The sequence below is a fragment of the Girardinichthys multiradiatus genome, chromosome 13, assembly GCF_021462225.1.
Source record: "Girardinichthys multiradiatus isolate DD_20200921_A chromosome 13, DD_fGirMul_XY1, whole genome shotgun sequence".
NCBI lineage: Eukaryota > Metazoa > Chordata > Actinopteri > Cyprinodontiformes > Goodeidae > Girardinichthys > Girardinichthys multiradiatus.
The window spans coordinates 37,039,356-37,056,839 of record NC_061806.1 but is presented as its reverse complement, the minus strand read 5'-3'; the positions used below and the strand labels follow the sequence as shown (position 1 = coordinate 37,056,839).

Here is a 17,484-nt window from a genome sequence, read left to right as displayed (position 1 = left end):
TCAGAAAGCTGCATAGTCCATGTTGTGGTATTCACTAGAGAATTATGTCTGTTTACAGCTCAGTGCTGCCTGTGGGGCTGCAGACCACAATCATTCAGCATTGATTTTCAGCTTTGTCTTAGTTATACCAAGAATTTCTGAGATTCCTGAATCCTTTATTGAGAACATCTGTAATTCCCAGTATTTCCACATTGACGAGGCATTCTTTCTGTCTGCGTGCTTGTTTCTATTTTTTATCACGTCATACATTATATACTTTTCTTTTTGTTTCTCTGTTCAAATTGGAAGGAATTAGTTTGAATCTAATGGTAAAAGGATTTTTAGATTGAGCCCTATTTTTCTCCACGGCTGTTTAACAAGGCTGTAACTAACTGTAGACTAAACCATGAGCACCTGAATATGTAAATGTAAAACAAAATGGGGAATTAAGGTCGGAAAGATGAAGGTAAAACCCAAAATTACTTTAAACTGCAATCTGCCAGGGAAATGGGTAATTTTACTTTAATTTTATCAACATGCATCTTCAGACTAGAAGTAATATTAAGTAATCTGAGTTACTCCTTGCAAAATACAAATTGTCAACATATCAGTGTAAACACTGAAAACTGGTCAGTGACTATAAGAAGGGTTTGATTGCTGTAATGCCAGCAGATTTTTCCATTGATTATTGATAAGGGTATAAATCAGATTCGACATGCCCTGTTTCGTAAAATTTAAACTATTAGTATGGTCCCTGCAGTCATTTTACATGAAGACGCCATTTTATTTTCTTCCTTTACAAAAACTTTATTTGCCAATCTACGCTGTACACTTTGGCCTATTTAAAGTTTACAGCTAGGTGTAGCCTAAAAGATGGCCACTGGACTGTTTCTATGACTGATAAAGCTTCATTACAGCTGATGAAATCATTAGTACAATAAGCTCTTTCACTGCCTCAAGTTTCTACAGAATTTTGTCTGTTTTCCAGAGGCAAAACCCAAGGCATCATCATCATCGGGTTGTAATTACAAGCCCTATAAATTTGCTTCCCAGCACCCAGATTTTCTTCTGCGACTTGTATTTTAAGCCCCACTATAACAACATGCCTAAATAAGTCTCGTGAAATTATGTTATGCGTTTTGCTTTTAGTGTGCTGACCCCAGTATTATAATTGGGCCTCATCTGACTTACAAAACACTCTGGAGGCACCCCTACTGTCTGCAGGGAATGATGGGGGATGAAAAACAAAAAGCAGTTGCTTTACTTGCCCAACTGTGCCAGCATCTATTGAGCTTAGACTGGCAGTTTCAGGACAAAAGCCCTATTCTGTTTCTATGTAGGAAAAAAGTTAAAAATTCTTGTTTTTCTTTAAGGAATAAAAGAAAACATGAATACCAACTTTCCTGACTGGTCACTGCGTTTCTGTTTTCAGGTTCCAGCAAACGACTTCAGAGTCAAATTGCCCAGCAACCAACCACCCGTCACCAACAACAATAATGTCTCCCTTGACGTTCTGGTGAGCTCACCTTGCTCTGGTGTTTTACTGCATCTTACCCAGTTTTGTTGTTTTTTCTGATGAGACTATTTGTTGTTTTCATATATGAATATAAACGGACTGAAATAAATAAATAAGCGTGGCACAAATCATTTTCAGTTGCAGCATATTTAAAGGCATCTATAACTATTCAAACCAAATGAAAGTCATGTATACAGTGAAAAAGGGGTCAGCCTTTCAGATGTAGCTCCTTTTAAACCTGATGCTGCAAAGGAAATGCACAAGGACACTAATAACAGCTCCCACTCATATTACCTTTCCCATGCGTTATGCTAGACTCAGCACATTATAAGATCTGCTGTAAACCCACACCATCATCTGCAGGATTGTGGGTGTGTGGGTTGTATACAGGTAAGCCTTGCTCAGTTTACACCGCCCTCCTTTTCTTATTGTCAGATTATGTAACTATGCAAGGAGCGAAGTACAAAGGGAAATTATTTGAATTATTTGTCCACTTAAACCACAGTTTGGAGATAAAAGATTATATTTAGACAGTTTAAAAGCTGCTGTGTCCTAAGGCTAGCCCTGTGTTATCTGCTCGTTATCGCCTGCTATCCTCACAGGCCTGAGTAGTTTTGTGAGATTAGACCTAATCGAGTGTGTCCCTCTGTGTCCGTCCGCTCTCACAGCTCAAGGACAATCAGGAGGACAGCGCCAAGCTCAGAGAGGCGACCAGGCGTCTCTACGCGCAGCTGAAGCAGATGGAGAAGCAGCATCAGGAGGAGCGGGACAGACTGGAGGTCCGTGTCAGGAAATGAGTAACATGACGTGATTTCTGAACACCTACTATGACTCAACCCTCTGCTGCTTTCACATTGCTTTAACTGTTATCCCATAATATCGCCTTTGGAGTTCATTACACATTCTGTTAAGCTCCACCTTTTAAAAGGGTTTCTAAAGGATCTGTCCAGACTTGAAGAACATTTTTTACTATGTCTTTATCAGCTTTTTGTTAGCAGCACAAGACATGTGAGATCATTTCCTCTAAAGACTGACTCATCTCCATGTATTTTTACTCAATTTCTTGTCACCAGCATCTAAGTGGAGAAGAAAATTAGAGAACTTGGCCAGCCACAAAAATCCAAATTTGGTTTTAACTTAGTATTACCACCAAGGGTTGACATCACTTTTATGTCCTAAATAAGCAACTTTTAAAATGTCTTTGGATAAGTGATTAGCTCTAACTCTCTTGAATGATAATTGATTAATGAAAGCTGCTCTAATTTAAAGTTGGATGTCGAATGCTAAAGTCTTTAGAAAGGGTTTTATTAGAGATCATAGATTCACTCTAATAATTGCAGTCAGAGCTGTTCTCAGCTTTAGTGCGTGCCAATTCTACAGCATTTTAATAATCTAATATTTAGCAGTAAATATTCTGTAATTCAACCCCATATGAATCCGACAGCTAAACTTAGATAAATGTGTAAAAAGCATTCAAATTTTCCATCTTTAATTTCTAGTCCATTTAATTATTAGAGAAAAACATCCCACTTCAAGAAATTATTTAATTTATTTGTTGCACAATTATTGCTACCTCTTAAATCCCCTTTAAAATAAATGTAAATTAAGCATTATTGTGATTTAAGTTCATCAGTTTCTAGTAACTTCTTAGTAGTGATCTGACTTTCTTTTTCTCTAAGGTGTAAATTATAATGTGGCACAGGGGCCCATTTCTTTTAGTCACATGGGAGGATGGAAAAGATCTTCAAGCCTTGCAGCAAAGAGTTACATCATGAGGTCACAAAGTCTCCATGACAATTTATTAGACACTACCTACAAACCAGTCAGCTGTTAGGGAGTGGTGCCATGAAAAAGAGCCTTCCTTGTCCTACTATCACAAACATCAACAAGTAGACTTTTCTAAACGCTACTGGAACTTAAACTGGAACTGGAAGCTATGGTCAGATAGGACAAAGATCTAGTTTATTAGCTGCAAACACCCAAGGCGGATCTGGTGTGAAGCTAAGATATAGCATCTCGTGGCCACCGTTAAGTACAGTGGAGTATCTGTTCTTCTGTGGGCCTGTCTCTCTTACAAAGGCCCTGGGAACCTTCTTAGTGTATCAAGAACTGCTGGAGATTTCAAACTAATTTCCAGTGAACTCTGCTAGTAAAGTGAAAACTGGCCATCATTGGATGCTTCAGCGGGATAATGAACTGAAACATATGGACAAATTTAGCCAGAAATGGTTCACCAGACCCAAATACGCCTCCTTACATGGTAATTTCAGTCCCCAGAACTTGAAAATGTTATAGGAGGGGTACTAATCAATTTGGCTTTGTTGAAAACAAAGATTTATAATGTGACATGCGTTCCCCTCTGAATACTTATTATTAAAGATTTTTCTCACACCCTCAGTGTGAGGTAATGCTATAGGCAATAAAAACCTTTTTGCACTGCTTTACCTGGGGTGCCAGTAATTTAGGCTAGGACTAATAAACATTTAAACTGAAACCATGTATAGAAATGTGACTTCGGGCTTTATGGGAAACTTAAAATAAGCAACTAATGCTTGCTGTCAGCTTAAATTGTCTTGTACATTGTTTTCTGATGAAGATACATTAAAATCAACAGGAAGTGAAGATGCCCATCATTTCCACCCTGAGAAACTGTTGTCCATTAGCTTTTAGTGGATCTCAGATTAAAACCCATTAGGACATGACTCAGGCTCATGGGTGTAAAAACAGATCAGTATATTCTCTGATTCATTCTCAGTGATTTTATTAAATAATTTTCTCCCTTCATTTTGGCAGAATATTAAGTTGACATAAAGAAGGGTTTGGTTTGTTGTTTGTTTTGATCTAAATAGCACGACCTAGACTGCAACTCAGTGGCTTCCTAATTTCATGCTTTACCCCTTAAATATTGGTAACATGTTCTAAGATTTGGTCAAAACCTATTCAAGCACCTGTCAGATACGAAGAAATCACGCAAATTATTTGTATATGCAGTCAAATAATTAGGCCTGTGCATTTTTTACATATTTGGACATATGGATATTTAATATCTGTTTAACAAGACAAAAACAAGATGCTTTTTTAACAAGAGATTCAGGTAATGTAAAAATAGCTTTAACTTTATCAAAAGAAAATATCTTTTAAGGCTTTCTGTAAGATGTCATTTCAAAATAAAATGCAATTTTTTGATAAATAAATGAAGATGCTGCTACATTAATTTCTACCTAAAATGGCTAAAATCACATAAGGCATATCACATCTGGTGCACATGATAAAAACAATGTTACTCTGCATTTTGAAGGTCTGCCCCATTTAAAGCTCAGATTTAGTTTGCGGTCTTCCTGACTGAAGTGAGAGTAAGCATAAAGGTGGGATCAAAAGAGCTGTCTGGGGGCTTCATAAAGAGTGAAGCAGGTTATGAGATTTGGAGACATTTTGAAAGACTTAGAAATCATTCATTAGATCTTTGATGCCTAGATGGAAAAAGATGTCTCCAACAACCCTAAAATATCATCATGACAGGACCGACAGCAGGCTCTTACCACGTTGATGTGAAAGGGCATGTCTCTCTAAATTAAGCTTACCTTTTGAGGAAGATGACCTTTTTACTCAATAAGAAAAACATTAATGATCTTCCATGAACACATGAGTCTAAAATTACTTGGACAGCAGAACAAAGGACATGTTGGGTGTAAGCAAAATACAGCATTTCCTGGAAACTACCAAAACAACGTACCAACTGTGAAGCATGGTGGAAGTGTCAAGGTTTGGGGATGTTTTGTTGCAGCACGGCCTAATCAGCTCTGCTTCATAGAATGCAAAGTGAAAATGTGAGATCTGTAAAAATAAATTTAAGCTGGAACATGACAGTGACTCAAAACGGAGCAGTAAATCCACATAAGAAGCGGCTGAGAATTTAGAAATGGAAAGTCTTGGGCTCAGTCAGTCCATGTCCTGGTCTCATTGAGATGCTGTTGGGTGACTTGAAATGGGCTGTGCATGAAAGCAACTCAGTTATCTAACAGCTGTAGGTGTGAAGAGGAGCGAATGTTCCACAGACTGATGCCAGAAACTGGTAGATGGCTTGAGGTATTTCAGTAAAGTTATTTAAGCCATAGAGCACAGGTGTCAAACTCCAGTCCTCGAGGGCCGGTAACCTGCAAGTTTTAGATGTTTCTCTGCTTCAACACACCTGAATCAAATAATTAGGTCATTAGCAGGACTTTGGAGAACTTGACTGCATTCTGAGGAGGAAATGCAGCCATTTGTTTGAGGTGTGTTGGACCAGGAACATCTAAAAGTTGCAGGACAATGGCCCTCGAGGACTGGAGTTTGACAGCCCTACCATAGAGGGTAACACTAGCTATGAGGGGAATGGTGTACTAACTTTTGTTTTCTCAGAATATATGATTATATGTTTTTTTTAATTAGTTAAATTTTTTCTGCAATTAAATAATGGCGGGCAAATTTCTTATTATATTGTCTCTGTTGTGGAACAAGCAATGATATTAGAAAACCCAATGTGTACATTCTGTGGGCCATAATTACCAGCCATATTTTAAAGAAATACACTATAAGAAAACATGCACATTATCAATGCATTTATAACTAACAGACCAACGAATGTCAGAAGACCAGTTTAAGGCAGAAAACATGCCGGTTATCCTGGCTCTAACTGCATTAAAGAGTTCATTGAAGAATGTTATTAGATGTTGTTTTACATCAAGCCTCATTAAAATGTCCATCTGTGCATCATCTTCCAGGCTGAGTCGAAAGAGTACCGCATCCGCTTGGCTGAGCAGTCAGAACGTCTGCAGGTGGTGGAGCTGCAGTCAGAGGAAAAAGGCCAACAGGTGGAGGAGCTGCAGAGGCTGCTGGAGAGCATGAGGATTGAGAGCAACCTCCTCAAAGACAAGATGGAGGCAGGAGAGGCGGAGTTGCTGCAACTTAAAAAAGACAGAGAGGAAGGAGCAGATGAGCAGCAAAGGTAGGAATTTACTTTTATCTTTAAATAATAACATTATTTATTAGTATCGGGTAACTTCTATTACATTTCCAGGTAGTGGTTTGACAGACAGAACCTGCGGATGGTTTTATTGTTGGTTCCAAACCGTTTTTATCGTGTCCGCAGGTGCAAAGACCTCAAGAATCAGGTGGCTGTGCTTAAGGAAAGGATTCATCACCTTGATGACATGCTGAAATGTCAGCAAAGGAAGCTCCGTCAAATGATTGAACAGGTATTTATGCACAGTTAAAGGTTTCCTAGTAGTGCAGACAGATACCCATACATTCTCAGTAATGAGGAAATGAGGCGTTGTGTGTTGCTGCTAAAAATGCAGAAGTAATTTGTGTGGTTTCTTTTCTGAATATTACTGTCCTTGTTTGTTTTGGCCCGTATCACAGCTGCAGGACTCACGGACTATACTCCAAGACAGGGATCGGGTCATCATGGATCTGGAGGAGAGGGTCGCTTTCCTGGAGGCTGAGGTCAGCAACCACCCAGTCAAAGGGAATATATGATTGAACCTCTAATCATATGTTCACATTTTAAAGTAGCCATTGCTCCGACTCTGAAGTTTCTTTTCATACAGAATATGTAAAACTATTTATATTTTTAACATTATAACCACAAACCTCAATGCATTTTGCTACTTTTATCATGAAAACCAAGGAACCCAGCATTACAGACAAGTTTAATGCAGGGTTAGATAATTAAATATTTCAGGCTTTGAACATGTCAGAGCACTTCCAAAATCATTATTTGAAAATGGAAGAGTATGGCACAACAGTTAAGCTACCAGGACATGGACGTTCACCTTAACTGAAGGCTGGGTAAGGAGAACTTTAATGGGAGAAGCATTAAAGGGCCCTATGGTAACTCTGGTGATGGAAGCATCATGCTGTGGGGAAGCTTCTCTTGACCAGTTACAGGGAAGCACATCAGAGTTGATGGGAAGATGGAGGGAGTTAAATGCAGGGCATTCCAGGAAGACAATTGTGGAGACAAACCCCAAAATACACGAGGCATTTTTTGAGTTTTTAATTATTTTCTAAAACAAGGCATCATTTCCTTCCCATGCACAACAGGCATAAAATCCCAATAACATGCACTGACATTGTGGTTGTAACATGATAAAATGTGAAAAGGTAAATTGTCAAAACAATATTCGCCCGTTTACGCTTGTATGGATAATTCCTTGTTCATAAAACTACATTTTTGCTTTTATCATAATTTTCCAGAGTAATTGAAAATTAGAAAGTCTTTTAAACACCTGAAAAGAAGCATTAATTTTATTGGTCTTTAAAAAAAAACACGACCTGCATCTGTGTTCTTACACCAAATAAGTCGAGCACGAAATTCAATTTTTTATTTCTCTTTGCTTGCAGAACAAGGAACTGCACGACCATATGGAGCACTTCCTAGCAGGACGGGACCCTCCTGCCCTGTCCACAGAAAACAAGCCAGAAATTGTTTACAGGTGAGGAAATGCCTCCAGGTTTCCATTTCTACTCATCATCATCAAAGCTGATCTGATCTACAGGCTTACTGTTGTCCTTTTGTGCAGCAAACCTTTGATTCCAACATCCCCGACCAACAAAGTCCTGCCTTTCATCAAAGTCATCGAGATCAAATCCTAAGCAACATCCAAGGAAATTGTCTAAAACAAATTTGTAAATATGTTTTTACTTATCCACTATTAATATATATATACAGATTTATATGTAGTAGATCTGCAGTGAAAGGACCTCGTTTTAAAATTATCACCTGTTAGCTGTTATATTCGTGGCTCTTACATTCAGGATCTTTGTTGCATGTCAAAAAAACAAATAGTACAACATGATGAACTCTTCAAAAGCAAATAAATGGCATGTATTGATTTCCTGGATGTTTCACACAGGCACAAGTCTGTGATTTTATACTTTGACAGGAGAACCTTCAGGATACATTGGCAAGAGTTCAAAGAACTTCATGCTGGCTCTTGTGAAGAATAATGATCAGTTTTATAGCCAAACCAACTAGTCTGGGTCAAATTAAAAATTAATCCTATTGCTCTGAGGGTTTTAGCACCTTTTAATATACCAGTAAAAGTTTTCATGCGGGTCAAATTCCTGTGCTTTGCACAGACATTGTTTACGTGTCAGGATATGTTTCTGACATCAAATTGTCTCATATGTGAAAAGAAAACAGAACATTTTAACATATTAAAACTCTTAACTTATGGTGGGTTTACACTCGTAATCATTCTCCAAACTATTTTCTTCCAGTCCAGGCGTTACTTCTGCTAAAATGATGTTTAATAATGCTTATTTAACATTTTGTATTGTTTGCATCCAACATCTTTCTGTTAACACTTTGTTGTATTTCTATAAACACTGTAGATAGAACCCCCAAAGCTGAACATGTTGTTGTAGATTTTCTCCACTTTTATTTAAACCTAAATAAAACAGAATAACCTGATTGTGATGTTGGTAGCTTTTTTTCTCACGGGTTTAATAGAGGACTATACTGCCACCTAGTGGTTCGATAAAGCACAGGATCAGCGAGGAATAGAATTAGGTGTGGTTGCTTTATTTCTCCACCTTTAATCACATCAATACAAACAGCATCAATAAGTTATAACTTAAATATTTTACATCTGTACAAACACGTAGTAAAACTAATTTGTATTTACATTTAGTTATTAAATTAAATAACTTATTTAAAAGGAAATCTATACCAGGTTGGTTGTGCACACATCAGTCTAAGTTTCACAAAGTGCTCTCCAGCGTGTTGTAGTTGTCTTTGAAGCTTTTGAGCTCCAGAAAGTGTTTGGGCCTCTTGCTGCGCTGGCCCGTGGAGGGCAGGTAGGTGACCTGGATGGTGGAGGGAGTGCTGCGCACAGGGGAGCCTGTTAGGTCTTTGGCTGCAGACTGGTGCTGCTGGTCCAGGCTGGTGCTGCTGGAGTAGGCCTTCACACTGGAGGGGAGGAGATGGGGATGATTGTGTCAACCTGTACATCTGTTACTATCAGTGAAACTATCTTTATGCAGCTCTAATGCTCATGTGCAGGACAGTCATACATTTTAGACTTTTAATGAATTACTTGGAACAGCTTTTTTATGGAACATTAATCATGCAACACACCTTCAATAATTCTTAAAAATGTTAGTTTTGGTTCATAAATATTTTTCTCTAATCCAAATTGGGGCACAACTATACATACAGGCTCAAATGTATACATACACCCTCTCTTATATTTGGTTAAATAAATGTCAGCAAGTTTCAAAGAAACCACAAGTTTTCTAGCCGCCAGCAAACTACTGGAATAATTTTTGGCAGAATTGGTAAAGTTCTGTTTACAGCCACAACCCCAGCTTTTTAGCATAGTCCATAAATATCCACTGGGGTCAAGATCAGAGGTTTAAGGAGAACATCCCAGGAGCTTGTTTTTTCTCCCCCTTGCTTAATTCATTTGAAATTTAGTTTTGATGTATATGTGGGATCATTGTTCTTTTGGAACACCCTTGTGTGGTCCAGTTTCAACAGTTTAGCTGCTAATTATAGGTGAAATTGAAGGATTTGGAGATAGTCCTCTTCTTTCATCCTTCCATACATTTTGTGCAACGCATAAATACCACTGGCAACAAAACAGTCCCATAACATGGTGCTGCCACCACCATTCCTCAACAGCTGTGACCGTGTCCCAGGTCGGATTCCTTGAAGCCGTGTCTTCTCAAAATTATGGCCGAACAGCTTAATCTTTCTCTTGTCTGACCATAGTGTTTCCTCCAGAAGGCAATGAAGGAGCTACTGCTGATACTGTATGTACCACATACAGGGGTTGGACAATGAAACTGAAACACCTGGTTTTAGACCACAATAATTTATTAGTATGGTGTAGGGCCTCCTTTTGCGGCCAATACAGCATCAATTCGTCTTGGGAATGACATAGACAAGTTCTGCACAGTGGTCAGAGGGATTTTAAGCCATTCTTCTTGCAGGATAGTGTCCAGGTCACTACGTGATACTGGTGGAGGAAAACGTTTCCTGACTCGCTCCTCCAAAACACCCCAAAGTGGCTCAATAATATTTAGATCTGGTGACTGTGCAGGCCATGGGAGATGTTAAACTTCACTTTCATGTTCATCAAACCAATCTTTCACCAGTCTTACTGTGTGTATTGGTGCATTGTCAGTCCTGTTGGATGTGGTTCGTCCTTCTTGGTGGTATGCTGACATTACCCTGGATACCGGGGCTCTTGATACATCACAAAGACTTGCTGTCTTGGTCACAGATGCGCCAGCAAGACGTGCACCAACAATTTGTCCTCTTTTGAACTCTGGTATGTCACCCATAATGTTGTGTGCATTTCAATATTTTGAGCAAAACTGTGCTCTTACCCTGCTAATTGAACCTTCACACTCTGCTCTTACTGGTGCAATGTGCAATCAATGAAGACTGGCTACCAGGCTGGTCCAATTTAGCCATGAAACCTCCCACACTAAAATGACAGGTGTTTCAGTTTCATTGTCCAACACCTGTATGTACTACTGGCTAAGCATTTTTGTTCTGCTGTTTCCTTCCTAAATCACTGGGGGAAAAAATCTACTGTTGCCATTAACACCTAACTTTTTCTTTCACATAAAACGTCAGCCAGGACCAGCGTGTCCGTTTATCATTTTCTGCTTTGTCTTCTCAAACCTCCAGTCTGTTGTGGCAGATGGCTCCACACACTAAACCGGGTTTCGCTGAAGGTTTCTTCCAGTTGAATGAAAGTTCTTCCTTTCTGCTGTCGTCACATGCTTTCTCAGTGTGAGGGATTGCTGCAAAGTTACAACTGAATGGTCTAAGAAATCTTTTTACCAGTGGCCAAAATAAAGAGTTTGCCTGCATTGTATTATAACTAGAATCCAACTTGTAAGTCTGTAATTGTATATGAATCTATATGATTGGACCGACTTGATGTATTTTTGTCTATAAATTGCATCTGTGTTGAAAAGTGACAAAGAAACAATTTTTGTGAATTAATAATAAATAAATCAACTGAACTCAAAGTATTCCACATGTGGGCATCTGCAAATGGATAAAGCAGGTTAATAACAAGCTTCTAGAATAATCCACACCTCCTTATAGAAAGTCAGGTGTCTGGGCATGGAAGGCAACAAATCTAATGAATTTAGAAATTCATTTTAATACGATTGGACAAATGTCAAGCCAGAATTAAGCCTGCCTGGATCCAAGAAAATACACAAATAAACTCAAATATTTTTGTCTTTAAAACTCATTAAAGTTGCAGTTTTTTATAATTGGTTCACTTTTTTGTAAATTGACATTCATGCCTCTGACTGGATTTAAACTAAGTGGAACTGTATGAAGCTTAGAAGTACAGCAGGGTAAATACACTGGCAGAACATTTTTAATATGCTAAACTATTTCTAATTCATATTCAAATTCATATTTCACTGATGAGGAAGGATGATTGGAAATAAAGAGAATAAAACTATTTGCTACTAGTTCTAGATTTTGTAGGGAAGCTGTTCAGGTCTCCACCTACCAGTGAGATTAATGTCAACTAAGGCACTTGTTATGGTTGAGGTGCAAACACACCCTCCATTTCTGCTACCTGTGTGACCCCTTCTCTTTTCCAAAGGTTATAATCAGTCTGACAGAGAGAGGTATCCCAATCCTTGTGGTTTTTAGTATAACAATGACCATCAGTGGGACCCTTTGTGGGGTTCCTTGAGACGACATTGTTGTAAATAAGCGCCGTTTAACTAAATAATCTGAACTGAAACTATCTCTGTAGTTATGCTGCTATAGGCTTAGGCTGCTGGAGGACATAATGACCACTTTCACCCTCTTCGCTACATTCTCACACTACTCTCCAATTTTGCATTATTTGCTGTTATTTCAGCTTTTAACTTTGTTCTCTCTATTCTCTTCCTAGAAGCTACACCTGACCTGGCTCTGTGTCTACCTGTGACACCTTTCTGGAGAGGGGAATCGTCCGAGCTTCTGTTGGCAACAACTTAATGCTCACCCTCTACCAATGATCCACATAGCCCTGTCTTTCAGTGTTTAACCCTTTCTCTCTCCTAGACATGGAAATTGACTGAGCTTAACTGTGACTAACTCTATGTGCTCTCTTTCAGACTCTAACCTTGAAAACTGGCACAGAGTTTACCTGTTCTTTCTTTCTAGATGAAACGACTAAAGGAGCTACATCCATTAACATTTACTTTTCCTTCCCATAGAAAGGTCTCCTGGATCAGTGCTTCTTTGTTCTCTTTGTGTCTCTGCTCTGTTCTCTCAAACCCCCAGTCGGTCGTGGCAGATGGCCGCTCACACTGAGCCTGGTTCTGCTGGAGGTTTCTTCCTGTTAAAAGGGAGTTTTTCCTCTCCACTGTCGCTACATGCATGCTCAGTATGAGGGATTGCTGCAAAGTCAACGCCAGTGACTGTCCACTGTCTCTACATGCTCATCCAGGAGGAGGGAATGCTACAAGTCACTGACTGGATGCAATCTGCTGGGTTTCCTTAGACAGAAAAACATTTTATCCAATTTGAATAAATAACTAACTGACTGCACTGTTCAATGGTTAGGACTAATTGGAATGTATGAACCTGACTGTTGTGAAGTGCCTTGAGACAACATGTGTTGTGAATTGGCGCTATATAAATAAACTGAATTGAATTAAATTGTTCTAAAATTGTTAGTTTGCAAGTCTCGACCAGCATGGCAGCACTTACACGTCAACCAGTTCATCAATAGCTTGTTGGTATTCCAGAAACTCCGCCTCACCAAACACCTGATACACACAAGACAAGAGGAGCGTTAGTGGTGTTCCCTCCATCATTAGCCACAGGGGTTAACAGGCAGCTCCGCTACCTACCCCAGTTCCATGGCGGGCGCTGTCATATCCTTCAAGTAAGCAATCGATGAGCGCGCTCCGGCTGCTCTTTATCAAGGAGTGGGAATTGCGCAGTTCCACCAGCCAGTTCCTGAAGCCGCGCCCAGTAAATGCACTGGGAGTGCCGCTTATCTCCTGCAGAGGAATTCCTGAACAGGAACAACCAAAAGGTTAGAAAAGGTGAAATAAAGGCAAACACTCCAATCATAGAGGATGTATGTTCACCCTAATGTTTAGCACAATGTTTATCACTTTATTTAGTTTGATTCAGCAACTGAAATGTCATATACTGCTGTAGGAATAATGTTTAAAGCCCTCACTTCCACAGACAATAAAAACATTGACTGAACCTGTGAGATTAATGTTAGCCAAATTTAGGCCTGTACTTTGAAAAAGTGCAAAGTTATTAGTAGCACAATAAAAAAAATAGAATGTTCTCTTAGTGTCATCCTTCAAAGTATGACATGCAATGTGATTTTTCTTTCAGACAACATACATACAGCCAAGGGTTAACACATTTTAACAGGAAGAAGACTGCTAAGGCTTATGATTTCGCTTTAAAGTCACAACCTAAACTTCTGTCTCTGAGGTGAACAGCACTGCATGCCCACTGTTAGGTGGGGTGGAGGATCTGTGATGCTGTGGGCCTGTTTCTCTTCCAAAGGCCTTGGGAACCTTGCTAGGGTGCAATTCCATGATGAACTCTTTGAAATACCGATGCTGTAAAAATATTTTAATGCGCCATAATGCGAACCACGGAATTTATTTCTTACCACTTTTATCATTTCTATTGATGTTAACAGCTCTGTCTAATTTTGTTATGTAATATGTTTATGTTTTCTTTTCATTTACATAAACAGCTGTATACATAAAAGCAGAATCTTAGTTTAGATGTGTATTTTTTAATTCTGCATAAAATGATGAGTTCTCTGCACTAATGTGCACTGAACAATAAAGACATTCACAAAGGTGAAAATGGATAGTGACTGGTTCTTTCAGCCGGATAACACTACTACATGGAAGAAGTGCTGCCATATTGGCAAAAATTGAGTAGTACCAGTATAAACAGCAATATATACACTTAAATTTAGTTTTTTTTTCAGCGTGAGACTAACTACTGCAATAAACAGGGTTTTATTTTAAGCAGTTTCAGTAAGTCTGGGTTTGGGCAATATGTTTTTCCATCAATCATATTTTACTTGATCTAAAATCAGAATTTTGCTCAATTCTTTGGGCCTGAGACTTCTCTGAAACTGGTAAGCTGAAATGAGCTGGTCCAAACAGCAATTCCTTCCTCCTCCTGTGAATCTAGAGATTATTTCAGGCAATTCAAATACATCATATTTTCAGAAAAGCTCTACCTCACACACAGCGTCTACATAAAAAGGTAAAGACAATGATACAGCTAAGTAAAGGCTCGCAACTATGACATCCAACAGCAGAAAGACACTGGTACTCCACTGACCGTGCAGTTTTCTGATTGGCAAGGAGGGTGTAGTATTGAATGTTTACAATCTACACAGCAACATCATGCTGCTTAGAGACATGCCTCCTAACATTCGTATGCTCAGACATTTGCTCAAATAGCCACTGGATACACTGGCAAAATCTCAAATTATAGGATTGAGCTGAATAGCTAAAGATTTAGAGCAAGAGTTACCATGTTAGTATAAAGATCTAAAAGACTGGGATTTAAATTAGATAAATGAAAGGAACATTTCCTAACTGATTCAAGAATATACATTTTTGCGGATTTTTAGATAAAACTAAGTTTCTACTGCTCCTTTTCCCTAAGAAGAAATAGTTGGAGTTAATCAGAAACTACATGTTAAAACTCACCTGAGTCACGAATGGCATCCAGGGCTTTCATTCGGTACAGATAGTTGTAGCAACCTTGGAGTTAGAGAAAGGGTTTGTCACAATACCAAAATGAAAAAAACATGCATTTTCCAGAGTAATAAAGGGAGCAGAAAACGTGACAGACTCGTCTGTGATCCCCGCCTGACTCGGTCATCCCCTTCTGATAAGAGCCGAGGCTCGAAGCGGATCACCTGGACCCTGGAAAGTTTGGAGTCGATGCTTTCCCTCAAACCCTGTCAATGGATCCATGTGTAAAATTCAACTGAATAATCGTCTGATTAAGCTATAGCTACCATATCCTAAATACGAGACGGGTGTCGGTACCTTCGGTGCATTGTGTCCAATAGGTGCGTGGGGTCCACGGCGGGACTTCATCGCAAAACGCATGATTTGCCTTTTGACGAAGATAAACAGCAACACGAACACCTGCACACAAAGCCAGACATATATTTACAGTAAAAACAATATTACACAACTGTTTATTAGAGTTGTGTCATAAACGGTAAGCAACCCACCAAGCTGCCATAAGCCATGACCAAAACAACATTGACCCCGGACAGAGGCGATGAATCTGCCATTCTGTATCTAAACTTCAAAACATTCAACGATTGCGGCTACATTAGCTCGGTAGCTAGGAAGAGCTTCAAAAGAAAAAACCTAAAACCACCACCGCAGCAGACTGTTTTTTAACATCTCAGCGCCAGGATAATGCTAATAAAAAGGTTATTATACAATAACAACGTAACCACCCCTTATCATAGGCTTTGAGGTTATCCGTTTTAGCTTGAGCTAGCTTTGAACCGACAGGGTGACAACAACCGTGCAGCAGTGCTGCCCCCAACTGGTGAGGAGTCTAGATCAAGAGAGCACGCAAATAAAACATAATTTTTAAGTACAAAGCTATGGAATGAGTTCTAATAAATGTTTATTTTAACATGTCTTTATTTTACAAAGTCAGGTTTTAATTTATACTTTTTGGCCCATCTTTAATGTGTACTTCTAAAAGTTTCTGAAAAACCAAGAGCCAATATACAGGGGTTGGACAATAAAACTGAAACACCTGGCTTTAGACCACAATAATTTATTAGTATGGTGTAGGGCCTCCTTTTGCGGAATGACATATACAAGTCCTACACAGTGGTCAGAGGGATTTTAAGCCATTCTTCTTGCAGGATAGTGGCCAGGTCACTACGTGATACTGGTGGAGGAAAACGTTTCCTGACTCGCTCCTCCAAAACACCCCAAAATGGCTCAATAATATTTAGATCTGGTGACTGTGCAGGCCATGGGAGATGTTCAACTTCACTTTCATGTTCATCAAACCAATCTTTCACCAGTCTTGCTGTGTGTATTGGTGCATTGTCATCCTGATACACGGCACCGCCTTCAGGATACAATGTTTGAACCATTGGATGCACATGGTCCTCAAGAATGGTTCGGTAGACCTTGGCAGTCCTTGGCCCATCTAGCACAAGTATTGGGCCAAGGGAATGCCATGATATGGCAGCCCAAACCATCACTGATCCACCCCCATGCTTCACTCTGGGCATGCAACAGTCTGGGTGGTACGCTTCTTTGGGGCTTCTCCACACCGTAACTCTCCCGGATGTGGGGAAAACAGTAAAGGTGGACTCATCAGAGAACAATACATGTTTCACATTGTCCACAGCCCAAGATTTGCGCTCCTTGCACCATTGAAACCGACGTTTGGCATTGGCATGAGTGACCAAAGGTTTGGCTATAGCAGCCCGGCCGTGTATATTGACCCTGTGGAGCTCCTGACCGACAGTTCTGGTGGAAACAGGAGAGTTGAGGTGCACATTTAATTCTACCGTGATTTGGGCAGCCGTGGTTTTATGTTTTTTGGATACAATCAGGGTTAGCACCCGAACATCCCTTTCAGACAGCTTCCTCTTGCGTCCACAGTTAATCCTGTTGGATGTGGTTCGTCCTTCTTGGTGGTATGCTGACATTACCCTGGATACCGTGGCTCTTGATACATCACAAAGACTTGCTGTCTTGGTCACAGATGCGTCAGCAAGACGTGCACCAACAATTTGTCCTCATTTGAACTCTGGTATGTCACCCATAATGTTGTGTGCATTTCAATATTTTGAGCAAAACTGTGCTCTTACCCTGCTAATTGAACCTTCACACTCTGCTCTTACTGGTGCAATGTGCAATCAATGAAGACTGGCTACCAGGCTGGTCCAATTTAGTCATGAAACCTCCCACACTAA

At 39.6% G+C, this 17,484-nt stretch overlaps 2 protein-coding genes across 4 annotated transcripts in view; one reads left to right on the top strand and one right to left on the bottom strand.

Annotated features, from left to right (window-relative positions):
• tuft1b (tuftelin 1b) overlaps positions 1-8,951 on the top strand; it is a 30,413-nt gene extending 21,462 nt beyond the window's left edge. For all 3 annotated transcript variants that reach the window (XM_047384458.1, XM_047384459.1, XM_047384460.1), the window contains exons 6-12: positions 1,412-1,495; positions 2,164-2,274; positions 6,256-6,479; positions 6,624-6,729; positions 6,896-6,979; positions 7,880-7,971; positions 8,059-8,951. In XM_047384458.1, coding sequence (XP_047240414.1) covers positions 1,412-1,495; positions 2,164-2,274; positions 6,256-6,479; positions 6,624-6,729; positions 6,896-6,979; positions 7,880-7,971; positions 8,059-8,131 — 774 coding nt within the window. In that variant the 3' untranslated portion in view covers positions 8,132-8,951. The remainder of the gene's footprint in view (positions 1-1,411; positions 1,496-2,163; positions 2,275-6,255; positions 6,480-6,623; positions 6,730-6,895; positions 6,980-7,879; positions 7,972-8,058) is intronic.
• Positions 8,952-9,041: 90 nt separating this feature from the next.
• On the bottom strand, positions 9,042-16,080 carry LOC124879736 (protein C1orf43 homolog). Its single transcript, XM_047384461.1, has 7 exons — positions 15,760-16,080; positions 15,569-15,670; positions 15,369-15,477; positions 15,224-15,277; positions 13,367-13,533; positions 13,224-13,282; positions 9,042-9,449 (listed from the first exon to the last, which is right to left on the bottom strand). The coding sequence occupies exons 1-7, from the start codon at positions 15,820-15,822 to the stop codon at positions 9,242-9,244; spliced, it is 762 nt and encodes a 253-aa protein (XP_047240417.1). The 5' UTR covers positions 15,823-16,080; the 3' UTR covers positions 9,042-9,241.
• Between the last annotated feature and the right edge of the window lie 1,404 nt (positions 16,081-17,484).

Excerpts from the sequence above, each read along its gene's own strand:
- LOC124879736 (XM_047384461.1), bottom strand. The coding sequence starts at position 15,822 with ATGGCAGATTCATCGCCTCTGTCCGGGGTCAATGTTGTTTTGGTCATG. Across the intron at positions 13,534-15,223 it reads GGATGCCATTCGTGACTCAG|GAATTCCTCTGCAGGAGATA; the intron begins GTGAGTTTTAAC and ends GTTCCTGTTCAG. Across the intron at positions 13,283-13,366 it reads GCGCCCGCCATGGAACTGGG|GTGTTTGGTGAGGCGGAGTT; the intron begins GTAGGTAGCGGA and ends TGTGTGTATCAG.